Source organism: Dipteris shenzhenensis, chromosome 3 (genome assembly GCF_047967505.1).
Source record: "Dipteris shenzhenensis isolate YYH24624 ecotype China chromosome 3, Dip_SZ_1.0, whole genome shotgun sequence".
Lineage (NCBI taxonomy): Eukaryota > Viridiplantae > Streptophyta > Polypodiopsida > Gleicheniales > Dipteridaceae > Dipteris > Dipteris shenzhenensis.
Genome location: NC_141598.1, coordinates 16,310,329 through 16,333,868, shown reverse-complemented (window position 1 = coordinate 16,333,868; position 23,540 = coordinate 16,310,329). Strand labels below are relative to the sequence as shown.

The 23,540-nt window shown below is 42.5% G+C and overlaps 1 protein-coding gene across 2 annotated transcripts; it reads left to right on the top strand.

Annotated features, from left to right (window-relative positions):
* The first annotated feature begins 19,407 nt into the window (after positions 1 to 19,407).
* LOC147903434 (putative CCR4-associated factor 1 homolog 6) lies at positions 19,408 to 21,638 on the top strand. 2 transcript variants are annotated; one of them, XM_087372483.1, is made up of 2 exons: positions 19,408 to 20,537; positions 21,153 to 21,638. In XM_087372483.1, the coding sequence occupies exons 1-2, from the start codon at positions 19,758 to 19,760 to the stop codon at positions 21,177 to 21,179; spliced, it is 807 nt and encodes a 268-aa protein (XP_087228609.1). In that variant the 5' UTR covers positions 19,408 to 19,757; the 3' UTR covers positions 21,180 to 21,638. The 2 variants fall into 2 exon arrangements, with proteins under 2 accessions (XP_087228609.1, XP_087228608.1); XM_087372482.1 differs by lacking the exon at positions 21,153 to 21,638 and having other exon boundaries at positions 19,408 to 20,696.
* Positions 21,639 to 23,540: the final 1,902 nt, after the last annotated feature.

The window sequence follows — 23,540 nt, the reverse complement described above, 5'->3', positions numbered from 1 at the left end:
TTACATTATAATGGAGGCCCACCTATACACATCACAATCATATTACTCAAAATGTCATGCAAAGGATTACTTAGAGAGGCTTTTAATTTATGCATGAATATGTAGGTAGCCTAATGAAGATTTTCAAAAAATGGGCTTTCATAAGGCCACATCTATCTATTTCTCATCCCTTCTTTTTTTTTGGGGGGGGGGGGGGGGCAAAAGTAAAACTTTGTTGTATTAAAATTATATACAATCATGTTTCTATCATCCTGAAACAAAATTCCCTCCAAGAAGGTATACTGAGACATAGCAGAACATAACATGCTGTAACAGATTGGCAGCATATAATATGAGGCATGATTACTCCACAGGTTCATCCTTAACAGGGAAAAAGAGGGGGCAGCATATGAGGTTGCAGATCTTGGGGGGTAACATCACATCTTGAGAAGAGTTGATGATGCTTTTGTACCTCCAAAGTAGCTTAGCAATCTCTTCATTATAGTTGCGAAGGACCTAGTCAAGCAAAAATTTAGCCTGAGGTAAATAGCAAATGAGTCAGACATTAAAGCAGTGAGCATTGCGGTAAAACCTGTGAGCAAATAAGAGTTCAACAAAACTGAGCTCATCATTAAACTGAAAGTCATTCCTAGCTATCTATAGGTACCAAAGTGCATGAGCTCTGTGACCCAAGTCCATGTAGCATATGAGATCTTTAGTGCATCCCCCAAAAGTATAGCCTTCCAATTGAGTGGCTCCCCTAAATGTATCTAAACAAATTCCAAACTCTTCTACCATGAGGGAATGAAACAAAAAGGTGAAAAACATCTTCATGTCTGTCAAGGCTATCCCGATCTCCTTTGCCTATCCTTAGGATCTTGCAGTCTTTCCAAACTTTTTTATGCATGATGAGCCATAGGAGAGTGGACATTTTCTAAAGAATTTTCTTGTCCCATAATAAGACAAAACAGTTACTCCACTTAAAGGCATTGTCAACTAACTTCCACCTACGATTCAACATAAGATAGAGTTCCTCAATATTATCCGATAGTGTCGGTATGGGTAGAAGGTGAGAACTATTGGAATATGAAGCCAAAGTGAGTCAAAAATGTGTGTTCTAGGTGGTCTAGGTGGTGTTTTATAGTTTGGTGAGTCCTAGATGTGCCATGTGTCATATTGGGAGATATCCCATAGACATTGTGACTTTCTAGAGTCTAGTGTCACACTATATAGTGTTGTACTTGTCTATTGTCTATGAGATCAGTCAATATCAAGCTATCAATACATTGTGAGTATTTTGGTTATTGCCTTGCACTTGTACTTTCCTTCCTTTCCATTTTGCCTTAGAGCCTTCTTTCCTAGCCCTTCCCTTCCTCCTTACTTCTCCATGAGGTAGAGGGTGGCTGAAAAGAGAAGCTGCCCTCTCTTCTCTTGGAGGAGCTCCCCTTCCCTACTCCTCTCCATTGAAGACTTCATTAACATTGGGATTCTCCTCCAATGTTGTCTTCTCCAACTTGAGCTTCTGCCACCTCTCTTCCCTTTCCTTGGTGAGCTCTTCTCCTTCCTTTAGCTACAAAGTGGTGCTGTTTCTGTTGCTCTCTCTGTGACCTACGGACGACGTGACGCTTCTATCTGGAACTGGAAGCAGAATCATAGCTTTATGTCTTCAGAAAATTTGTAGAGGATTTTGAGTACTACAATTTTTGTTTTTGCATCATTGCAATCCGAGTTTTCTATGAAAAGATATAGCTCCTGCAAAAAGTGATAAAAATTATTCCTACGCACGGATTTTGTTCTTGAGTTCATGGGATGATAGTTTCCAGCCTACTATCACTATCTTCATCTCCACCTCCATCTTTTTCTGCTCCAGTTGGTGCCCACGAAGCTAAGCTATAGCTGCCCATGCAACTTCTCTTGCTGCCCACGTAGCTATCCTCTCTGCCCGCGCCATGTAGCTGCGCATGTTACTGCTAGCTGCCCACACTGCTGCTCCTGCTGCTCACACTTCTCCTATTGCCCACGAAGCTCTATCTTCTCGCCATTCGAACTACCACATTGCACACCTCATCCGCCTTCTATAACGGTGTGTAGACTCCACACTAATTTGCTGCAAGAAGATAAAGAAAAATGATCTTGATGTGAGGTACGGTTACTTTCCGGCTTCTCTGATTACTTCTCTAATTGCCCGTGGTGCTAGGCTTGCATATTGAGTAACTCTACTAGTCCTTGTGGCACCTCCAGCCTCTACATCGACTTTTTGGTGACTCTCCATCTTCTATTTTGAGAGTCATGCCATGACTTCTCCATGTAGCTACCCCATGGACTTCATCGACACATATTTTGGGGCACTATGCTTGGTGCTTCATCGACATCATCATTAACTCGCAGGGATGTGCACACATGTGCAGTGGCTACTTGGAGGACATCTCTTACTCCTAAGATATCTATTTTTATTATTCCTACAGCTTGATGTATTTTGGGGTCCTCTGCCCTAGGTAGTCCCCCTAAAATGATATGTAACTGAGTGTTTGGTTGTCATTGAGTTTAAAGGTCCTCTGCCTTGGATAGTCCTCCTAAAAAGATGTATCAGTCTTCCTATTTTGGTGTGTGGCTTCCTAATATGTCCTGTTATGAAGCCAAGGGGGGATGTACTATGGGAGCCATGTATTTGCATTGATAGGTCATATTAGTCGATATCGTTGATGGTTGGGTGGTGGTTCTTGTGTAGCAAAAAATTAGGTTGGCCACTAAGGCTAATTAATCTTACCTTCCAAGAAATAGGGCATTTGCGATGTTTGTGTGTGTGTTGCACACATGTGCGCATGCAAGTGTGTGTGTGTGTGTGTGCATGTGCATGCGTGCATGTGTGTGTGTGTGTTAAAAAGAACTTTAAAATAATTCTCAAACTCAAACTTCACTCCAAAGAGAGGACTTGAGACCTACCACTATCTGACACAAACAACATCAGTTAGTCCATGATGGCGGATAGTGTCATGGGTCCTAGCCATTTTTATCAATGTTAAGAGTAAATTAGAGAGTCATAAGCATGTTACTAAGAGAGAACATACCATCTACACTGTGGTTTGTAATATCCATGATGGGAAGGTATGTGTCATGGTTCCTAGCTACTTGCTATTGATGTCAATAGTAAAATAGAGAGCCATACACATATTACGAAGGAAAAAATATATAACACCTATGTTGTGGTTTATAATGTCCATTAGGCATCTAAAAAAGGATTAGTTCTACTGCAAAAAAAAGGATTAACAACCTAGCAAGAAAATAACACAAGGTACTTTTTTAGATCCATCAAACTGGGCTCAACATAGTTTGGATCCGAATGCCTAGATCCACCTAGTTTTGGATCTAAGAGTGCAAATTTAACCAATTGGATCCATGTCTATCATCCATTTCATAAATCTTGGAACAAGTCAGATCATAGCACCCAGATCTCATCCTAGATCATCTTGGATACACACGGCTTAGACGATGCCACTTGGATTAGCTTAGATCATCTTGGATACATATAGCATGAATTATACCAGTGAATCAACTTGGATCATCTTGAATACATGTATTTTAGATACATATAGTTTGGATTCACCATCGTCCAAATAAAAAATCCTAGTTTAATGTAGTTTGCATCTAACCAATTTGGATCCAGCAGAAAAATCCTAGTTTGGAACAAGATGTGTAGTCTATAATTAGTTCAAGGATCCACAAATCAGAGTATCTTCATAGAGTACACCATATATTTTGGATATCATAATGTATCATTGCTTATAACTATATTCATGAGATTAAGGACCAACAAATGGCCTTGTAGTTGGAAAATGAAGAGCCTTGGGATGTTAATAAGGAATGGATATGGAAGACTAAATATGCAATTGTTCTTATGAGTGCTCTAAGAGAGCAGTCACCTTAAAGCAAGCTACCCTATAAATAGACTATCTAAGAGCAGAGGGGGTCAACATGTTCAAGTGCTCTTTCTCTATGATATCTTTTTGGATAATTCTTTTGACATAACTGCTAAGGGATGGTGGGGTCCTCTCAATAACAATAGGGATGACTTTTGATTAGTGCTTTTGCCCATTTTGCTTGTAGTGCCTGCATCCAAAACCTAGATGATATTGTGTGACCTATATGAGAGAGCTTATATGCGTATTTTTAATTTTCTTTGAAAATGTATATTCTTGTTGAAGGTGGAATATTTTGACCATGTAGGTGAATATTTAGTCTAGGTAAACTGTTTAAGGATCAATTGGCCTAGATTGTTCAAAAGATGGATAGTAATCAGTTGGCTAAAAGCTACAATGGGTTGGTAATGACCCTCATTTTTAGAGAAAGATCAAAGCCATTGAACTTTAATAATCTTGTTCCCTTGTTGATTCAAGACAAAGCAAGGTAGAAACTATGTGAGGATGCTAGCAAGCTGAGAGGGCATTTAGTGCTACCAACAATGGTAGATACATTAAGCATATGCTAGTTGAGAAAAGAAAGGCCTTTAACAATAAAGAAGGTAGTGAGTCTTTTGAGGATGGTGACTCTTTTAAGGGGAAAAGCAAGAAAACAAGAAGAAGTTCTACTATTGGGACATGCCTAGACATCTAGTGATGAGGGACTATCAAAAGAAAAAGGAAGAGTAAGAAAAAGAAAACGAGTACTATTAGTGTGACATGCCTAGACATTTGGTGAAGGACTATCAAAAGTAAAAGGATGATCAAAAGGAAAAGGAAGGACAAGCCAAGGAAGATGAATTTTGAAATTAAAAGGAAATTATGGTCATCAAGTAGCCATTCTTGGTGGTTACCATGAGTATCCTTGAGATCAACATGTGATACTGCTCATGCCCAATATTTAGGCATGGCTAAATAACCTAGTAGACTTGTAGATCAGGATATTATAGGTCAAAAGTTTTAAAACATTATCTAAGGTGCATGTTGAGGTTGAGGTTGTGTTCATCATTAGGGATGGAGACATAAATTGTCACTCTAAAGCTCAATATGCCTTAGTGATTAGCATTGGCTGAAGTGTTGGAGGTATGTTGATGGGAGCACTATAATGGTAGTACTTTAAGGAGAGGTACTTGGCTTGTTCTCATAGGATATATGGCCATTGTCCCATTTGCAAGCCTCACAATTGAGGAGAAAATGTGGAGATGGTGCTTACGTAAGCTTGCATACAATGGGGGGATCAAAATAGCTGCCATGTAGGCATGAGAAGAAGATGTAGACCTATGTGGATAGGATCATCCATGGCTTTTGACATAGGCATGGAAAAATAAGAAAATTTTATTGTGAATGTCCTAGCAAGAAAGATGATGAAAATATTTTTATTTGTATGTATCATTGCCTTAATAATTTTTTGTAAGAAATGATACAAAGCCAACACGAGATGTCTCACAACTAAGAAAAGAGGACAAGCGAGGGAAAAGGAGAGGAAGGAGAAGGGAGGCTTAGTGTCAATGCTCTACCCTTGCAAAAATATGGAGGTTGTTAAATGGTCTGGTAAGAAGCTTTCACTGGCAAGTAGAATCACAGTTGCCAAACACATTATGTCTTCTTTTGTAGTATATGTGCTGTCAATTTTACCTTCTTTATATAATTCTTTGAAAGACTTGGATAGATAGATCTGTAACTTCATTTGGAAAGAGGAATGGCATGCATTTAATTGGGATAGCACTGTTGGGATGTGTGGTCATCCTATCTCCTTGCTACACCCACTAAGCCCTAGATGGTTGATAAGAGAACTCTACACGAAGATATCAGTGTCTTGGAGGTCCAACCATGCACACTCGTGTCTATCTACAAGCCATTGCAAACATGGCTCTCGCTCTCTTAGATGCTCGATGGAAGCTAAGCCATGACTCAAAGATCTCTTGTGCGCCTGAAGGATGTGATGATGGCATAGATCCTGAGAGTGGAGCTCCTCATTGCTGCTTTGGATTGCATCTGCTATCCATAGGGCCCAACCAACCTCTAAAATGGTCTTGGGTTGTCGCTGAATCTCTACAACCACCTCATGTACCTCCTGCTTCTGCAACAAGGCATTAGCAATATGGATGCCTCTTTTGGGGAGCCCATGATGTGGCTTCTCAAGGTGTAAGACTATCAGAGCATCATCAAACATCATGGTCGACCCATGGTCTGACATCATGGTCCCCTATGCCTCCCACATAAAACCTTTCTAGCCTCTCTAGCCTCTCTAGGAGGCATCATGTTTGTGTTGCTCAAAGGAGAAACCGAGACTACCTCAAAGTCTAGAGAACTCTACCTCGTGATGGATCCCTACCACATATTGTGAAAATAGACTACTCCCACCTACTCCTGGCTGCTGGCATCTTTGAGAATGATGCACCCTCTTGCTTGTCCTTCCTAAACTTGAAATTGTTAAAATTGCCTCTAGGTGGTATTGAAATGTTCGCAATGAGGCACACCCATCCGATAAGTAATTGGTCAGATAACACACCTAGCAGCATGTTTTTTTACGGATGTGCATGGCACTAAGGCAAAAATGGTATTTAATGCTCGATCAACCATGGAAAGCATATCCGATGGGCACGATACTTTGCACACACCTTCAACTAGGTGGAATAGACTTATATGCAAAGCGGCACGCCCATCCCATAAGTGCTTGATCGGATAACATACCTAGTAGCGTGTTTTTTGACGGATGTGCATGACACTAGAGCAAAAATAGTATTTAATGCTCGATTGACCATGCAAAGGATATCCGATGGGCACAAAACTTTTTGTATGCCTCGACCTAGGTGGTATTGAAATGTTCTCAATGAGGCACACCCATCCGATAAGTACTTGGTCAGATGACACACCTAATGGCCTGTCTTTTTGCGGATGTGCATATCATTAGGGAAAAAATGGTGTATAATGCGTGATCGACCATGCAAATCATATCCGATGGTGATAATACTTTGCACGCACCTCAACGTAGTTAAAACGGACTTGCGTGCAAAGTGGTGCCCCCATTTGATAAGTACTTATTTGAATAACACACCTATGGCCGTGTTTTTATATGGTTGTGCATGACACTAAGGCAAAAACGGTGTGTTATGCTTGATCGACAATGCAAAGCATATCCGATGGGCACAATACTTTGCACACACCTTCAACTAGGTGGAATTGACTTACATGCAAAGTGGCACACCCATCGCATAAGTGCTTGATCAGATAACACACGTAGCAGTGTGTTTTTTTACGGATGTGCATGGCACTAAGGCAAAAATGGTATTTAATGCTCGATCGACCATGCAAAGAATATCCGATGGGCACGATACTTTGCACACACCTTTAAATAGGTGGAATTGACTTACATGCAAAGTGGCATTCCCATCGCATAGGTGCTTGATCGGATAACACACCTAGCATCGTGTTTTTTTACGGATGTGCATGGCACTAAGGCAAAAATGGTATTTATTGCTCGATCGACCATGAAAATCATATCCGATGGGCATAATACTTTTCCTCTACCTCAACCTAGGTGGTATTAAAATGTTGTCAAAGAGTCACACCCATCCGATAAGTACTTGGTCAGATAACATACTTAAGGGCGTCTTTTTTTGCGGATGTGCATACCACTAAGGAGAAAACGGTGTATAATGCGTGATCGACCATGCAAATCATATCCGATGGTGACAATACTTTGCACACACCTCAACCTAGTTGAAACGGACTTACGTGCAAACTAGAGCCCCCATCGGATAAGTACTAGTTTGAATAACACACCTAGGACCGTGTTTTTTCATGGTTGTGCATGACACCAAGGCAAAAACGGTGTTTAATGCTTGATCGACAATGCAAAGCATATTCGATGGGCACAATACTTTGCACACACCTTCAACTAGGTGGAATCAACTTACATGCAAAGTTGCACGCCCATCCCATAAGTGCTTGATCGGATAACATACCTAGCAGCGTGTTTTTTGACGGATGTGCATGACACTAGAGCAAAAATAGTATTTAATGCTCGATCGACCATGCAAAGCATATCTGATGCGCACAAAACTTTTCATACGCCTCAAGCTAGGTGGTATTAAAATGTTCGCAATGAGGCACACCCATCCGATAAGTACTTGGTCAGATAACACACCTAGCAGCGTGTTTTTTTACGGATGTGCATGGCACTAAGGCGAGGCGAAAATGGTATTTAATGCTCGATCAACCATGCAGAGCATATCCGATGGACACGATACTTTGCACACACCTTCAACTAGGTGGAATAGACTTATATGCAAAGCGGTACGCGCATCCCATAAGTGCTTGATCGGATAACATACCTAGCAGCGTGTTTTTTGACGGATGTGCATGAGACTAGAACAAAAATAGTATTTAATGCTCGATTGACCATGTGAGTTTAAATGGCTTCCCCTAACATGTGTCACACATTTGCCAACTTCATTGCCTCTTTCACCTCTATGCATAGCCTTTGTATAACCACTCATCAATGATCCAAAGAACATATGGAGTAGAGTCAACAATTGAATGCTTGCACACTATTTATAATTTAGTGTTCTATCAGTAGCCTTGGGCAATGCATTTATTCTACATGGCCTTGCTTGCAAGGTGCATAGGGTGTATGATAAATATGGTCTCTATAAGTCTATGACTAGCCTAAGTAGTGGATTATTCTATCTTTCTATATACTATTTTTCCCCCAAATTTTGAAATAATAGAAAATTTAGCTTAATTCATATTTTAGAAAAAGACTAAATTTAGGGGTAATCCACAATTGTGCTAGGAGTGCATTGCCTCAAGCTCTCATCGACATCTTCCTCAAAAAATTAGTACATCAAGGGTTTAATGCAAGCTTGGGTGTAGCCATGTTTTGTGAGGTTTAGGGCCTTTATTGTATATAGATAACTTGCTTTGTCCATAACTTATGCATTCTCTAATGGAATTTGATAAACTTGGTTTCCAAGAAATAATACACATTCCAAACTTGAATATGAGATCAAAAAAATATCGAATTAACACTTTAAATGAGATCGTTAAATCATTACAAGTGCTATGTTACATATGAAGCATGTATCCTAGATAGTATAGGATGCATCAATTTATTCAGAATCATTCTATATATACACGCAAAAAAAGATTCTATTCTCTTTAAGGGTTGGATATGTGTAGAAGTCTTCGTCAAATAGATGTTTACACATATCTAGCCATTGAAGGAAAATAGCATCTCTATCTTGACATCAAAAAGGCTTTGTGCCTACAAGTAGGGGTGTACACGTTTAGAATGCCTATCCAAGAGTCTCTCAAGCATAGGCCCATCCATACTGCCCTACCTGCAGTAGTTTCCCTTGGTCCTACACATCTATAGTCACTACCTGGGAAATTGAAATGCAAACCTCACTGCTCTTGTGTATCACGGGGGAAACACCTTTAGGCCTCTCTCTAAAAGGAGGATGCCTATGTCTAACATTTGCAGCTAAAAAAATATGCTCTTATATTAAGAAAAGTTCCATTGAGCATCCTATTGATGGAGAGGAGGTCTTATCGGAGAGCAACAAAGAAAGGGAGAACACCGAAAATTGTTGGTGCTAACTCACCCAGATCAACAAAGAAAATTATGTATGTATGGTACAAAGGGGTATAGACTGGGCCATTGGCCTTTACCAGTTGATGGAGAGGAGGTCTTATCGGAGAGCAACAAAGAAAGGGTGAACATTGAAAATTGTGGGTGCTAACTCACCCAAATCAAGGTAAGCTCTTATTATGTATGAATGGTACAAAGGGGTATAGACTGGGCCATTGGCCTTTACCCCAACACCTACCACAACTCTCTATAACTCTTGGCAAGGTATCAAACACTATGGTTGTTGCCATGCATGGTCGTGGATCCCATGCACATTGCAACTCACGATACTCCAACTCATGAGGAGGATGCGTGGGAGAACAACACTTGCTTATGAGTAGAACCCTGCATGACCACCTCAGACATTTGCGTTTTCTAAGGGGGTCTAAAGGGAGAGTAATCTGCATCTGTATGGCATCATACTAGAGGCATGATCGGTTTCATGCATATCTTTATGCCCATTGCATCATGAATAAACCTCTATCCCAATCTTGGCTATGCATTGGTGGAGTGTCGAGTGTGTAACAGACTGCACCGCTGGTACCAATCATATTAACCCCATGGCCAAGCCTATATTGGATCTCTCTGCCACCACAAAACCCCAGCTGAAAAGGAGAAGAGTCTCCATGGTTGAGCCCAAGATCTATCCCTTGGGGGCCTATCCATTCTTCCATCATGCAAAACATCTTCTTCTTCATCACAGTCAAAAAGAGTTGGGGCTCACTTCTCCTCTCATGTGAAGGCAAAGTTGAAGCCCCAAAAAGGATGAATGCAAAAGCCAACCACTTCGATGGAGCTTCCTGTTTGGGCTGTAGCAGGATCATGACTATCATCTCTAAACCAAGGGACTACTCATCCAGATCTCTAGGTAGTTCCATGGTCCAAGCCTCCAAAACTCACTCGGAAATGGTTACCCAAGATGGGGCCTCCTGCCTAGACGCTAGAAGAATGAGCCATCTAGATTTTTAGAGGAGGACGAGTTCTGGAGATGAGAGGGGGTGGATTGCTATTGTGAGTAGGGGAAAGCCACAATTTGGGGGGAATGGGAAGGAGAGGGCGAGCGGAGAGGGCAAGAGAGAGGAGGAGGAAGCAAGGGAGGCAGAGGCAGAGGCCATGAAATGATTACTGACAAGGGGAAGTCGCAACTTGGGGGGGACGGGGGGGGGGGGGGGAAGACCTAGCTATGCCCTTGCTTGGTGGCTTTTGGGTCATGGTCAATGTCGAGGTTTGGGAGGGGATAGGAGGAGGAATAGGCAACTACCACATGGGAGGAAAGGCAGAGGGAGGGTGGGTAGTGAGAGTGACTACAGCTAGAGGATCAGGTGGGAGGGGGGGAGAAGATGGCGGGGGGGTAAGCGGGAGTGGGGAAGATCTTGAGAGAGAGAGGGGGGGAAACCAACGGGAGGGAAGGGGATAGGTCAACTGGGGTGATGGTTGCTAGGGCTAGGGCCCCCTCAAATCTTGCTACTAAACTAGTACCTTTGTCTCTAGGCAATTGAGCACCTAGTGAGCTAGGGATGTGGTGGCCTGGTTAGGTTCTCTAGGCCTTTGCTATTGGCGAGTCTTCCTAAACGTCTGAAAAGGTCTCCTCTTCTAGGGTACGGGGTTGGGGTCCGTGTTGAGGCGACATTACTATGTCCACTAGGACTGGGGAACTACCACATGCTCTACCCATGCTTGCTCTGGGAGTTTGGCATGTCTTCAATGATGCTTCAAGTTTGCCTGCTAGGTTTCCTATGCTCCACCGTGGTCTAGAGCCACTAGAAGACCTAGGGTGTCTTGGATTCCATCTGCTACCCGAACCTACATTGTGCTTTGTTAGGGAAGGTGGCTCGTTGCTCTTGACGGGGTTGAGTAGGAACTGCCTTGCCCAGAGCTCTTCGACAATCATGAGCCAAATGTCCCATCTAACTGCACCATAAGCACTGGCCTGGTAATATTAAGATCTTAATGTGTTGCGTAAACTTTTTGACATCAAAAGTCTGGAGGAAGATCTCCTCTAGGAGGGTCTTTGGGCTCTCAACTATCAGCTTGAGTCAAGCGACTCCATCATCTGCTACCATGACAATACCATCTCTTAGGTGGCGACTCCACCACTCTACCAAAGTCTCTCCCAATGGAGTGGAAGATGGGTTGGTACTTATTCGGAAGCCTTGGTAAGCGAAGCGTCACCGAGAAGCATGGCACGTGGCAAGTCAAATCCATGTCACCAATTGCAAACCCGTGGTCCAAAGGGATGAAGTACACAAGATACGATCCAAGGAGGAGGGAGCTCTACTTCACAAGGATGTGGGTGGTGTCACGGGAGCATAACTGAAGCAAGAAGAACCCCCTACCAACCTCTTGGATGTGGTCACCCTCTAGAGATAGGCTCGCTAACACGCAAAAAGATCCCCCAGGCTAGGCAAAGTACCCCAAGCCAAGAGAGTGGCCTGAGTATTGTCTTGAGCAGGCCTGGGGCCTTGGTGACCAAAGGCTGGCCCAATGATGAGCTCTTAGCCTACATAGAAGCTCCTGAAGACCAAGATGTGCTAGAACCATGCTCCCTTGAAGCTGCAATAGGACTCCATGAGCTACTGAGAGATTGTTTGAACTCCCACAATTGATCGTGGGACCTATAGGGGCATCCCAAGCTAGCATGAAACAAGACGGGCTGAATATCTCAGCCTTCAGCTTGCCAATGCACTACCTACCAACAACGACCAATGGAGCAAGAAGGGGTGGCTAGGGGAGCAAAAGTGAGAAGGAAGGGAGCAGGAAGGGGCATGAAGGAGAGAGGGGGAAACATGGGGGAGGAGAAGGCAGGGGTGAGGGGGAGCATGACAAGCAGGGAGGAGAGTTATCTAGCAACACAATTCGCATCAAAGTGAACTTAGGCATGAAGCTTGCATGCATGCAGACTTGTAAAGTTCAAGTGAAGCTCAGGGAGGGGGGAGGAGGGATCATTAATGGTAAGATTCTACTTGGTTCAAGATTTTTGGTACCCTAGAAGATGCTATTGAGAAAGTTGCATACGTAAATAAATAACCTATAGAGAAGTGGACTAATCCCACTAACTAGGCTTGCTTATTTGTTACATTTGGTGAATGTAAAGGAAGTTTTATTTCCTAGTTGCTCATGTGTTCAATTTTTTTTTTCATTAGAAAGCATCAAAGTGAACTTAGGCATGAAGCTTGCATGCATGCAAACTTAAAGTTCACCATTGAGGGGTTTGTTTCCGTCACTAGGTCGAGTAAGGTGTGCCATGCTACTTTCTCCCGCAATGAGGATTGTTGGTTGGAAAATACCGGTATACCATATCGTTGCCGTAGGCAGCTTATTCATATTCAGCTCCATCCAAGTGTTACAGGGGAGAGGGAGGGAAGGGGGACAAAAGGGGAGAGGGCGGGAAGAGGGACTATTAATGGTAAGGTTCTACTTGCTACAAGATTTTTGGTGATCACTCCCAATCATCAATGATCTTGTTTTTAGATTACTAATCATGCTTTATTTGGTGTGGCTTTAGTCGAAGTAGTTCTTGCTAAGAGTATTCATTGAGAGAAACCCATTTTAGATCTAGATGTGATTCGTTGCTTTTGCTACTTTGGGCACTTGTTGGTTGATGATATGCACTCGTAGAAATTTGGCATATTTTCTTTATATCTAGAGCACATGAAGCGATTGAAATTCGATCCTTGAAGCATTTCATACTCCATCATGTGTGACTAGATCTGAAGGCTATTTAGCAATTGAGGCTACATATCTATCCATATATTAGAAACCTACGATGCCTGTACACCTATACATTTTCATGTCCCATAATCTTCTTTTGGGCAAGCAGGTACTTAATGGGAACTTACCCCATTGTTTGCTCATCAATGCCATTGGATGCTACAGCTTGTTGTGATGGTGGTAGGAAAGACATCTAAGGCTTGGAGTAGGGGGTGGTAGCCAAGCCTCATGTTGGAGGTGCCTACTTATTGAGATGGGGTAGGCATTTTACCATCTTGGGACCCAACGGAGCAGGTCTCTAACCCCTCGTAGATGGGTTAGGCTACTCGTACTAGTAAAATCTTGGAAACAGAAGGCTCTAGGTGGTTCAGATTCATTGATTAATGCATGGGGTGGGGAGGACAAACTCTCTTGCCATTGGATATGCAAAATCTCGAATCGTGTTTTGGTAGCTCAATGGACGAAACTCAAACGTGACCAGTTGAGGACCAAGGCTGAATGCCTTGACTGACTTTGTGGGGTTGAAATTTTTGAATGCAAAAACCTCTCAATTTGTGTTATGGGTCAAAGAGGGTGAAATTTGAATGCAAAAAACCTCTTACTTGTTGTGATATGGAGACCAAGTCAACGCTTAGGATGCCAACCTGTTCTCACTCTACTCTGCACCGTCGTCCCTCACTTTCTCTCTCTTTAGGATTACGCTTTGGTTTCGTTTCTTCTTTGCAGCTGACCAACACCAAAATCTCCTCTGCTTTCTTTTAGGACTCAGTCTCTCCACCCTTGCCTTATATCTATCCCCCTCGCTATGCCTTCCCTCGTCGACCTTTTGGATAGTTTTGGCCTTTGCTTAGTCCCACATCTTGGCACTTTCCGAGAGAGTAGATGCTCTCCGATGACTCAGACCAAGAATGCTTCTGCGAGTGTCAAGGTTGCTAGTTGACTGAGATATAATCTCAGCCATCCATTCATGCGACCCGAGAATACAGAATCTACAGACACAAAACTCCAGCAAAAGCTAACTGAAAAATCACAACAATCTCCTATCAACACATCAACACCTAAAACTCACCAAACCATGACACATAAGACAAACCAAATATAACATAAATTAAAATTAAAAATGACAATAAAAACCAATAAAAACAAACCATGTGTCATTTTGATATTTACAAACATTTATTAAAAGGTTCACCGGATCACCGGAACAAAGAAAGCCACATAGGCCGCAAAATATGTACATGAAAAATTGACCGGAGAACCGGATACAAAAATGCAGTATAAGCTCTTCTTCTTCATCCTACTATTGCTTCTTCACAGCAGAGCTGAAGAAGCATCAACACTAATATTGAAAACACAGTCCTTGAAAGCAGCGCCAGATACAAGAGATCCTCTAGTAAAATTCACATGAACAACTTCGTAAAGCTGCTCCATTCATGAAACGTCGGTGAGCTTGACAAACATCTCATCATCAAAAGAATCGCAAACATTCCAACCGGATCGTTCAATAGGAACAATCGAAACACCTACATCACGAACTCCATCTCCATCACGTTCACCCACAGAATCAACACGAACCAGAAGAACTCCACTACCACCCAAAGCATTATCAACAACAATAATACTGCCAGCACCAGAAATAGATCCAACACCACCAATTGCAAGACAAGTAGTCCCAGAAACTCTAGAAGCACCAACTGAAAGAATAGATGTTGAATTGCCACCAACAGATCTAGATCCATCACAAACATCAACCAAATCCTCAGAAACACCCATAGATGCAGTAGAAGTACACAGACCAACTTCATCCACAACCACCAAACTAGCTACTCTCGGACCCGAATCAACGCCATCACCTGCACCAGCAACTGGAAAACCTCGAATTCCCTAGAAAACACACCATCAAACTTCCTACAGTAAACCTCCAGATTCTTCTTGAGAACATCATCATATTTGTGCAAACAACCATTCTCGTCAATTTAATTCCCGGCCAACTCCAGAGCTGTATGAACTTTCACACTTTCAATGTCTTGCATGCCCTCTTATGCCCCGTAACCCTAAACCCAAAAACTACCTTACTCAACAAAATCATCTCAATACATCGACGGGCCTCGGAAAAGATAGGATTATTCGTAACATCGAACAGAATCTCCTCAACTCCAGTTTCTACAATGTGCAGTCCTTGCTTTCTCGTAATCATCTAGCCAAATGCACGAAACATCGCCATCAAGGACTTTGAAGGAAATAACTCTCCATTCATCTTAAGCACTTGCATGAAGAACTTCTCAAGCATACTATTAAGCACCTGAAAATCCAAGTCCTCAAGCCTCACACTCAAATCCAAACTAGAAAATTTCATCCAAGCATCAAATCGATTTCTAGCCCACTGATCCTTCTCAGCAAATCTCTCATGCATACTCTCAAACAAGTGAGCAAGCTCTCGAGCATCAATCTCTAGAAACAGAACATACCAGAAGCTCCACTCGGATTGCAAGAAATCGTAGAAACACCCTCAGCAAAAATGCCGTCACCCAAACTCACACCTCCCTCTTGCGAAAGCTCCAAACCGAAAGAAGGACCCTCACACCCACCCGCAGCATCCATCGTAGGTAGAACACGATTGTAAGCTCACAACCACACTCACCTACGCTCAAGAAACTCACAGACGACGAAGCTCACATGCAAAGCCATCCCTCGAAACTTAGAGTGAAACCATCAGCAGAGAATACCCTCAACACAATGAACAAGGAGCCATAAACCTCCCTTAAACCCCAAAGGACGTGCAGCTAATAAAACAATGACATGTGGCTAAGCGTACATGCCCAAGTACCAGTTCAAACGATCGAGTTCCCAAAATCGGCACCTACAAGTAAAAACTGCACTGCCAACCGACATGTTTTGCCACCTTCACACCACGCTGTACATCGTGTACCACCACATTGGATGACCTATAACGCCATGACACCTTGGACGCCACGCTGGACACACCCAATTGAAGTGAAAATTTCCATTAAAAGTCTCTACTTCTAGTCCTTCTTAATTGATAGTGGGAATAGGTCATAAGTTATTCCACCTACATGTATTGGTCATATGGTTATCGCAAGCATAAAGACAATCTAAATAAACTTTTTAATAGTTATAAGGCAAATCTAAGTAAGCTTTTTAGTACAACAAGCAAATAAGACAATTGTTGCGCGATAAAGTACCCGAGTTCAATTTAAGACATATGTTCGATAAAGTAGCCGAGTTCAATTTAAGACATATGTTCACATGATCAGAGTGAATCGAGGAAACAACATAAAAATTCTTAGACACTTTACACCATGCTAATCAACTCTTTAATAGATATAATATATAAGATTTTTTGTTTAACATACTAAGGATGATCACAAGAAAGTGTTACTCAATAAAGTACCTAAATTCAATGAATACATATATTCACATGACCATAGTCAATTGAGGAAATAGAAAATATATTATAGGATTTTTTTACACCATAAGAATGCATTAGAATGCCAAAAAGCACTTATAGGTGTTACTAATAAGGCCTAGTTTTACTATGTGGGGCCCGTTTTTTTGCTACTTTGACCCTTAGGTTAGGGAAAGTAATTCTTCAATACTAAAAAAGAAGAACCTTGCCACATCTATCATATTGCAACACCTTATTGAAATATTATGTCCTTTGTAATGCCATCATTGCTTGATTATTAATGTCACTATGCTAATGATGCCTTTGCTATTTTCTTGGCGTTACAAATGAATGTTACTACAGGGATACTTTCTTCATCACCTCTCTGGAGGACTTGGTGATAAAGGTTGCAATCCCTTTGTACATTTTAATAGTTTATGCCTATGAAAACCAAAGTGTCCACCTTACACTTGCTCAATTGTTGATTGGACCCCTATTTTTGCACATGTTTTTTTTTGGTTACTTGTATAAATGTCCACTCATAACTTTCACCACTCTACTTTTTTTGTTGCTCTTCATCTTGCATATTAGCTTTGCTCTCATGCATGTGAGCCTAATATATTATGTTGCATGCCAACTTCTCGAACATAAAGCTTTTTACTGGGTTTCACATCCTTCACACAACCACACCTTGTTCACCAAATACTTTTTTGACCAAAAATACATTGTTCTAGCATTATTCAATTGGAAAGGCAAGTTGGCTTAAAAACCTTGAATTTCTAACTATACAAATTTATTAAAAGAAAAGGATTCTCTATCATGGAAGCGCAATGGTGGTGACAAGGTTCACTCTTTGACAAGATGTTAAGAGGGACCCTTTAAGGATCTGTATGACACCCCCATGAAGAGTTGACACAAGAAAAGGAGAAACAACATGCGTGAAACAATATGGGCATCTTCATTCTTTCCTTGTGAAAACAACTCTCTACCTTCAAATGATTATGTTGGTTTATGCGTTGAACATCAAATGCAAATGCACATGGGAGGCACTGATGTGAAAGTCAAAGTTTGATAATGCGAAGTGAAGGGGAGCAAAGCCATGTTCGGTACAGGAGAGAGCAGAGGGGGAACTTTTCATTTGAGTTGCATCACTTTTCTAAGAATGAGGTCTAGTTACGATGCATGTTAGATAATGTGAAAAAGGAAGGGACCTAGGGACCTAGGTGACCAAGAGGGAGCCATTCGATGGTGACCTGGGGACCTAGGTCGCTTCCCTCAAGTGGAATGCCTAAGGAGTTGCTAACGTAAGAGGCTGTTCTTGCTAATGCGATAATGCTTAAAAAATGCTTGTGCTTCCACCATTTCCACAAGCTGCCCTTGCAAACACTATGTTGCATTTTGGCATTGTAGTACGTTGTTGAAGTAGAGAAATACGAGTCTACACTCAGGCATTTTGAGGCTACGGACCTATCCACATATTAGAAACCTATGATGCCTGCCCACCTACACATTTTCATGTCCCATAATCTCCTTTTGGGCAAGCGGTTCTCAGTGGGAACTTACCCCATTTTTTGCTCATCAATGCCATTGGATGCCGCAACTTGCTGTGATGGTGGTGAATGGGAAAGACTTCTAAGGCTTGGAGTAGACGGGGGTGGTAGCCAAGCCTCATGGTGGAGGTGCCTACATATTGAGATGGAATAGGGAATCGATGATGGGAGGCATTTATCGGGAGGAAATCGACCGCCCTGGTGACCCGGTCTTTAGGTCGGGAGCCGGTGGCACCGATTTCCAACTGGTAAATGCTGACCATCGGCGATTTTCGATCGTCAATGGCTTGGGGAGGCAGGCTTGACATGTGGCACACATCTGGGAGACTCGAGATTGATCGAAGGGCATGCGACCAGCGCCTTCAGTCCATCGTACGATGGTAATTTCAATCCAAGGGTAGACGAGCAACGTGGCACATGGACCATTAGATTAAAAGATGGATCTAATGGCTCACGAACTGTGCCTTTTCTTGATTGTAGGATTGATACCAAGATCTAACGGTGTGAAAATCTTGGTGTTGTATGGCCGTTAGATGTAAGTTAGGTCTAAGGGTTGTGGGTTTCGCTCCGCCAATGGCTGCCACTGGCCGTCAGACTCAGTCAGAGTACTCAACACCCGGTCAAAAGTGACCTATAGGGTGAATTTTGCCGGTTGTTGATTTTCGTTAGGATTCCTATTCATAAAGATTCTCGATCCAACGACCAGGATCGACTTTCTGTCGACCCCAACCATTGAAGGGGCTAGTAAAAGCTTGGGAACGGAAGGCTCTAGTTGGTTCAGATTCAATGTATAATGTGTGGGGTGGGGAGGACAAACTCTCGTGCCATTGGACATGGGGAGTCGGGACATCCGTTGAACTACGATTTCAGACTTCGAATGAACACCCGGGGGGTCTGAAAAGTGGCGGTGTGCGAAACGGTTCCAGGGCAGAAGCGGAATGCCGTGACTAAGTTGACTTTGACTGTAGTGAGATGCGGCTGAAATGTTAATTAATTGGTGGCATGGGTCAAACGGCATAATTGGTGGATTAGGAGAACAAGTGAAGAGATTAAGATGCCAAACTGCTCTCTCTCTAGTCTGCAGGCTGAACAGTAGTCCCTCAGTTTCTCTCTCTTCGGGATTCATACGTTTTGGTTTCTTTTCTGCTTCGCAACCGACCAAAACCCGATATCTTCTCTGCTTTCTTTGAGGACTCAGTCCCTCCGTCCTCCCTTAAGGGCCTTATATCTATCCCCCCCGCTCTGCCTTCCCTCGTCGACCTTTCGTTTAGTTCTGGCCTTTGCTTATTCCCACTTCTCGCCACTTTCCTTTAGAGCCCTCCTTCTCAGACCAGTAATGCTTCTGTAACCTTCACTTCCCTTCGTCCTCTCATCTCTGCCTGCCTCCTGCTTCTCCCCAACACCTCATCTTTTTAGATTCACAAACCCATATCGCTTCCTCACCCCATTCCAACCGATTGTGCTTTTGTAGACTGTATCTGCTAAACCCATCTTCCAATACGTCCTCAGAGGTTCCGTAGATGTCGATCATGCCTAAGGTAGACGGCCTCCGGATACGAGAGGTGTGGGCAGACAACCTCGAGGAGGAGTTTGAGCTCATTCGAGAGATTGTTGATGAGTACCCTTACTTGGCTATGGATACCGAGTTTCCTGGTGTGGTGGTGCGGCCTGTTGGAGTGTTCAGGTCAAGCGCGAACTACCACTACCAAACCCTGAGAGCCAACGTGAACATGCTGAAGCTTATTCAGCTGGGTTTGACTTTCTCTGACGAGAATGGCGCTCTTCCCAGGTGCGGCACTGACGAATTCTGCGTGTGGCAGTTCAATTTCCGGGAGTTTAGCCTGCGAGACGACTTTTACGCTCAGGACTCCATCGAGCTTCTGAGACACAGCGGTATCAACTTCGGGAAAAACGAGGAGAGAGGCATTGACTCGCAGAGGTTCGGTGAGCTGCTCATGTCGTCCGGCATTGTGCTGAACCAGAGCATACATTGGATCACGTTTCATAGCGGCTACGATTTTGGCTACTTGCTCAAGCTCCTTACCTCCCAGAATCTACCGTCGTTGGAGGCTGATTTCTTCAATCTGTTGAGAATGTATTTTCCCACACTGTATGACGTGAAATATCTGATGAAATTCTGCAACAATCTGCACGGGGGTCTGAACAGGCTAGCCGAGACACTGGAGGTGGAGAGATTTGGTTCCTGCCATCAAGCGGGGTCCGACAGCCTACTCACTTCTTGTACATTTCGTAAACTGAAAGATGGATTCTTCAACGGATCCACTGAGAGGTACGCCGGAGTTCTGTATGGGCTAGGTATAGACAACGGCGACTCTTACTGACGATGTAGGGTTTAGTCATTTGGCTTTCCCGATTCTCTGTCTGTACATTGCTCTGCGGAGAAATTCGGCCAGTAAACAGCTGCCTATCTTTATACATTTCGTTAAGTTTCTTGATCTAGTTTGGATTCCTTGTGTCGCTGCAATGTTCAAAAATTACAAGGAGTGCGTTGCTGGTATGCATACTAGTGCATTCATCTGCATACTGGGTTCGTTACTATATGGCAGGGATTGCATCATCATTGTTTGCGTTTACATTCTAGGCGATTCATCTTGTAAGTTAGATGAAGTTAACTGCCGGTGATGGGGATTCCAGATTTGAGCGCTCGCATTTTGGGTAATGTTTAAGGATGAGGGGTTGCATACTTGTGGGATTACCTGTCTTTGGTTTAGTATTTTTGTGGTTGTTCTATACGTCCTGTGTAGTGTGGGCGGATATTTAATTATGGATGAGGACTGTACGATTTGTGATCACAACACTCAATGCTTGACTGCATCTCTATAGACGGATTGAGAACGCCTTAAGCTAATAAAGAACCTTAAAATCCATTCTTTCTTGGGGCCAAGACATTCCAGCGCCCCCACACCAAAACATTCCATTGAAGTTTCGGTAATCAAAGTGCAACTGCACACCCATGATCACCGAAGGTGATTAGTGACATTGAAGAAAAAGATGATGCCTGTTTGCCATCATTACAAGACCTTACAATTACTGGCCTTGAAAACGGAGCCAGGAACAATGATGGAAATTGGTTCCTTGTTTTTGGGCTTTTGTGTTGCATCTTCAGCGAATTGGAGACTTCAAAAGGCATAAGATCTTGACTTTGTTCTTCGAAGACTAAAAGCTATAGAGGGGTGTTTCCGAGTTTGCTCTTGACTTTGTTCTTCGAAGACTAAAAGCTATAGAGGGGTGTTTCCAAGTTTGCTCTTGAAATAGAAGATCCTAAGGAGTCCAAGGTCCCTTATCATATGGGAAATTGACAGGTGTGAATTTAGCTTGTTCAAAAGGAATATTTCCCTCAGTCTTCTGCTCAAAAGTTGTAGCTCTCTACCTTCAAAGTACAATGCATTCTCAATTTCAGCAGTAGCTTGCAATTTTTATTTAAACAAATGTTTGAATGGGTTTGCCTTCTCTTGCAAAATGCTTTATTTGCAACCTCTCTTGGGAGAAGTTAATCCCAACCAACGCTGATGCCAGTTGTTCAGATACATGATAGAGAAACACCAGAATTTCTGCAAGTTTTCTTTGCAATCCACATATATATTTTCTTTGTGCAGCTTGGAAGGTAATTGCATAGTTTGCTTTACACTTGAAATTTTGTTGGCTGAAATTTAAAAATCATGATAGTTGTAGTGCCAAAATGTATATTCTTGACTGTACTTTCTTCTTGATTACACGATGTGTTGTGGGGACTCGTTATTCCAACAAAGCATCGTATTCCCATGGCACTAATTATATTGTATTCTTAGCAACCATGTAACACTGCCACCTATCCGAGCTTTTGTTCATAAACTTATCCTAGTTCAATTATTTCTGATTTGGCTAAAGATGGAGTGACTATGTCTAACTGCTATAATTTCTCTCGATTGAAGGAACCCCGCTCTGTTCTTTGTAATAGTGGTGGGGTTGTCAAATTTTCTCATGTTAGGACCATCAGACACAAAAGTTGAAAACAAAGTGGGAGCTTCGAAGCACACATTTTTTTCTAGTCTCCAGGTTTTTAGCTTTTGGATGTCAATCAGGTCTTAGGTTGTGTTCTGTAAAATTATTGTGCCCTTGTGTCTTTATTGGCGTTTCTTTTGTTGTATAAAAGCTCAACACAATACTCTCTCTCTCTCTGTGTCTCTCTCTCTCGCTGATGGGTAAGCATTGGGCTTTCCCAAAGACATTCCAGAATTTCTCTGACTCCCATATGGCAGCTTATGCTTGGGTATTCGTGACAATATAAGCGTAGCTTTGCTTACTTAGTAGTCCCCTTTTATATTTTTAGCCTGTTTTGTGTTTCTTCTCTCTCTCTCTCTCTCTCTCTCTCTCATGTTGTCTTTTTTGTTCAATTTCTTCTTTACTTTTAAGATTTAGCAACTGATTGTGATGAAGCATTACATAGAATCTGACTGGGGCTGTGCCCAAGCTAGTTTATGCTGAATTTCACTGCTGAATTGAGCGTGACTGGAAATCAGATGGAATGGGGCACATGCATGACTATCACAATCTTTTAGGCAATCTTATTCAAGAAGGTCCTTACGAGCTCCTTCCCATGCCTAGTATATCAGGTTGCTAGAGGGATTCAGGAAATTTTGGTGGCATTTCTGAAGTCAGACATTTCAGGTTGATGATTCCCTGCACTCTTTTACTTGGCTGGGAGAGCTTGCACACAGAGATATTTGTGATACTTGCCCGTAAATTGCAGTGTCAAATCTCAAGCAGTACTGTATAATCCGTGGCAACTTTCCTGTAAGACAGATATCATACTAAGCTGCAGTAAGTACATTGCAGATCTTGTAGGCTGCCCTTTCCGACACCTGTATTTGTTTCGGGAGGACTCAGAGAAAATTTTGGAGTATCTTTATGTCTGCATGGTCAAGGTTCATTAACCATCCATTTTGCTTGATTTGCCAGGCAGGGGAATGGACGCCAAGTGTTGCAAAGTCTTCATAGCTGCCAGGATTTAGAGGATTTTCTTCTCTTTCTTTGGGGCTTATAAGAGAAGGCATCAATGGCAAATTATAAAGATGGGAACGAGGAGCAGTCTGAACATGTTTTTGTAGTTACTAAGCTTAAGACACATGTAGGGAGATCCATCATACGATGAGATGCCATCCCTAGTACATACTGATTGATACATTTAAACTGTTGCCATCACAATCCCCACTGCTGGAACATGACCCCAGTCCATCTTTGGGGGGGATGCAGTTTAGATGTGCCGATTTTATAAGCCTGCAAACGAGGAGGCAGAATCTGCA

Excerpts from the sequence above, each read along its gene's own strand:
- LOC147903434 (XM_087372482.1), top strand. The coding sequence starts at position 19,758 with ATGTCGATCATGCCTAAGGTAGACGGCCTCCGGATACGAGAGGTGTGG.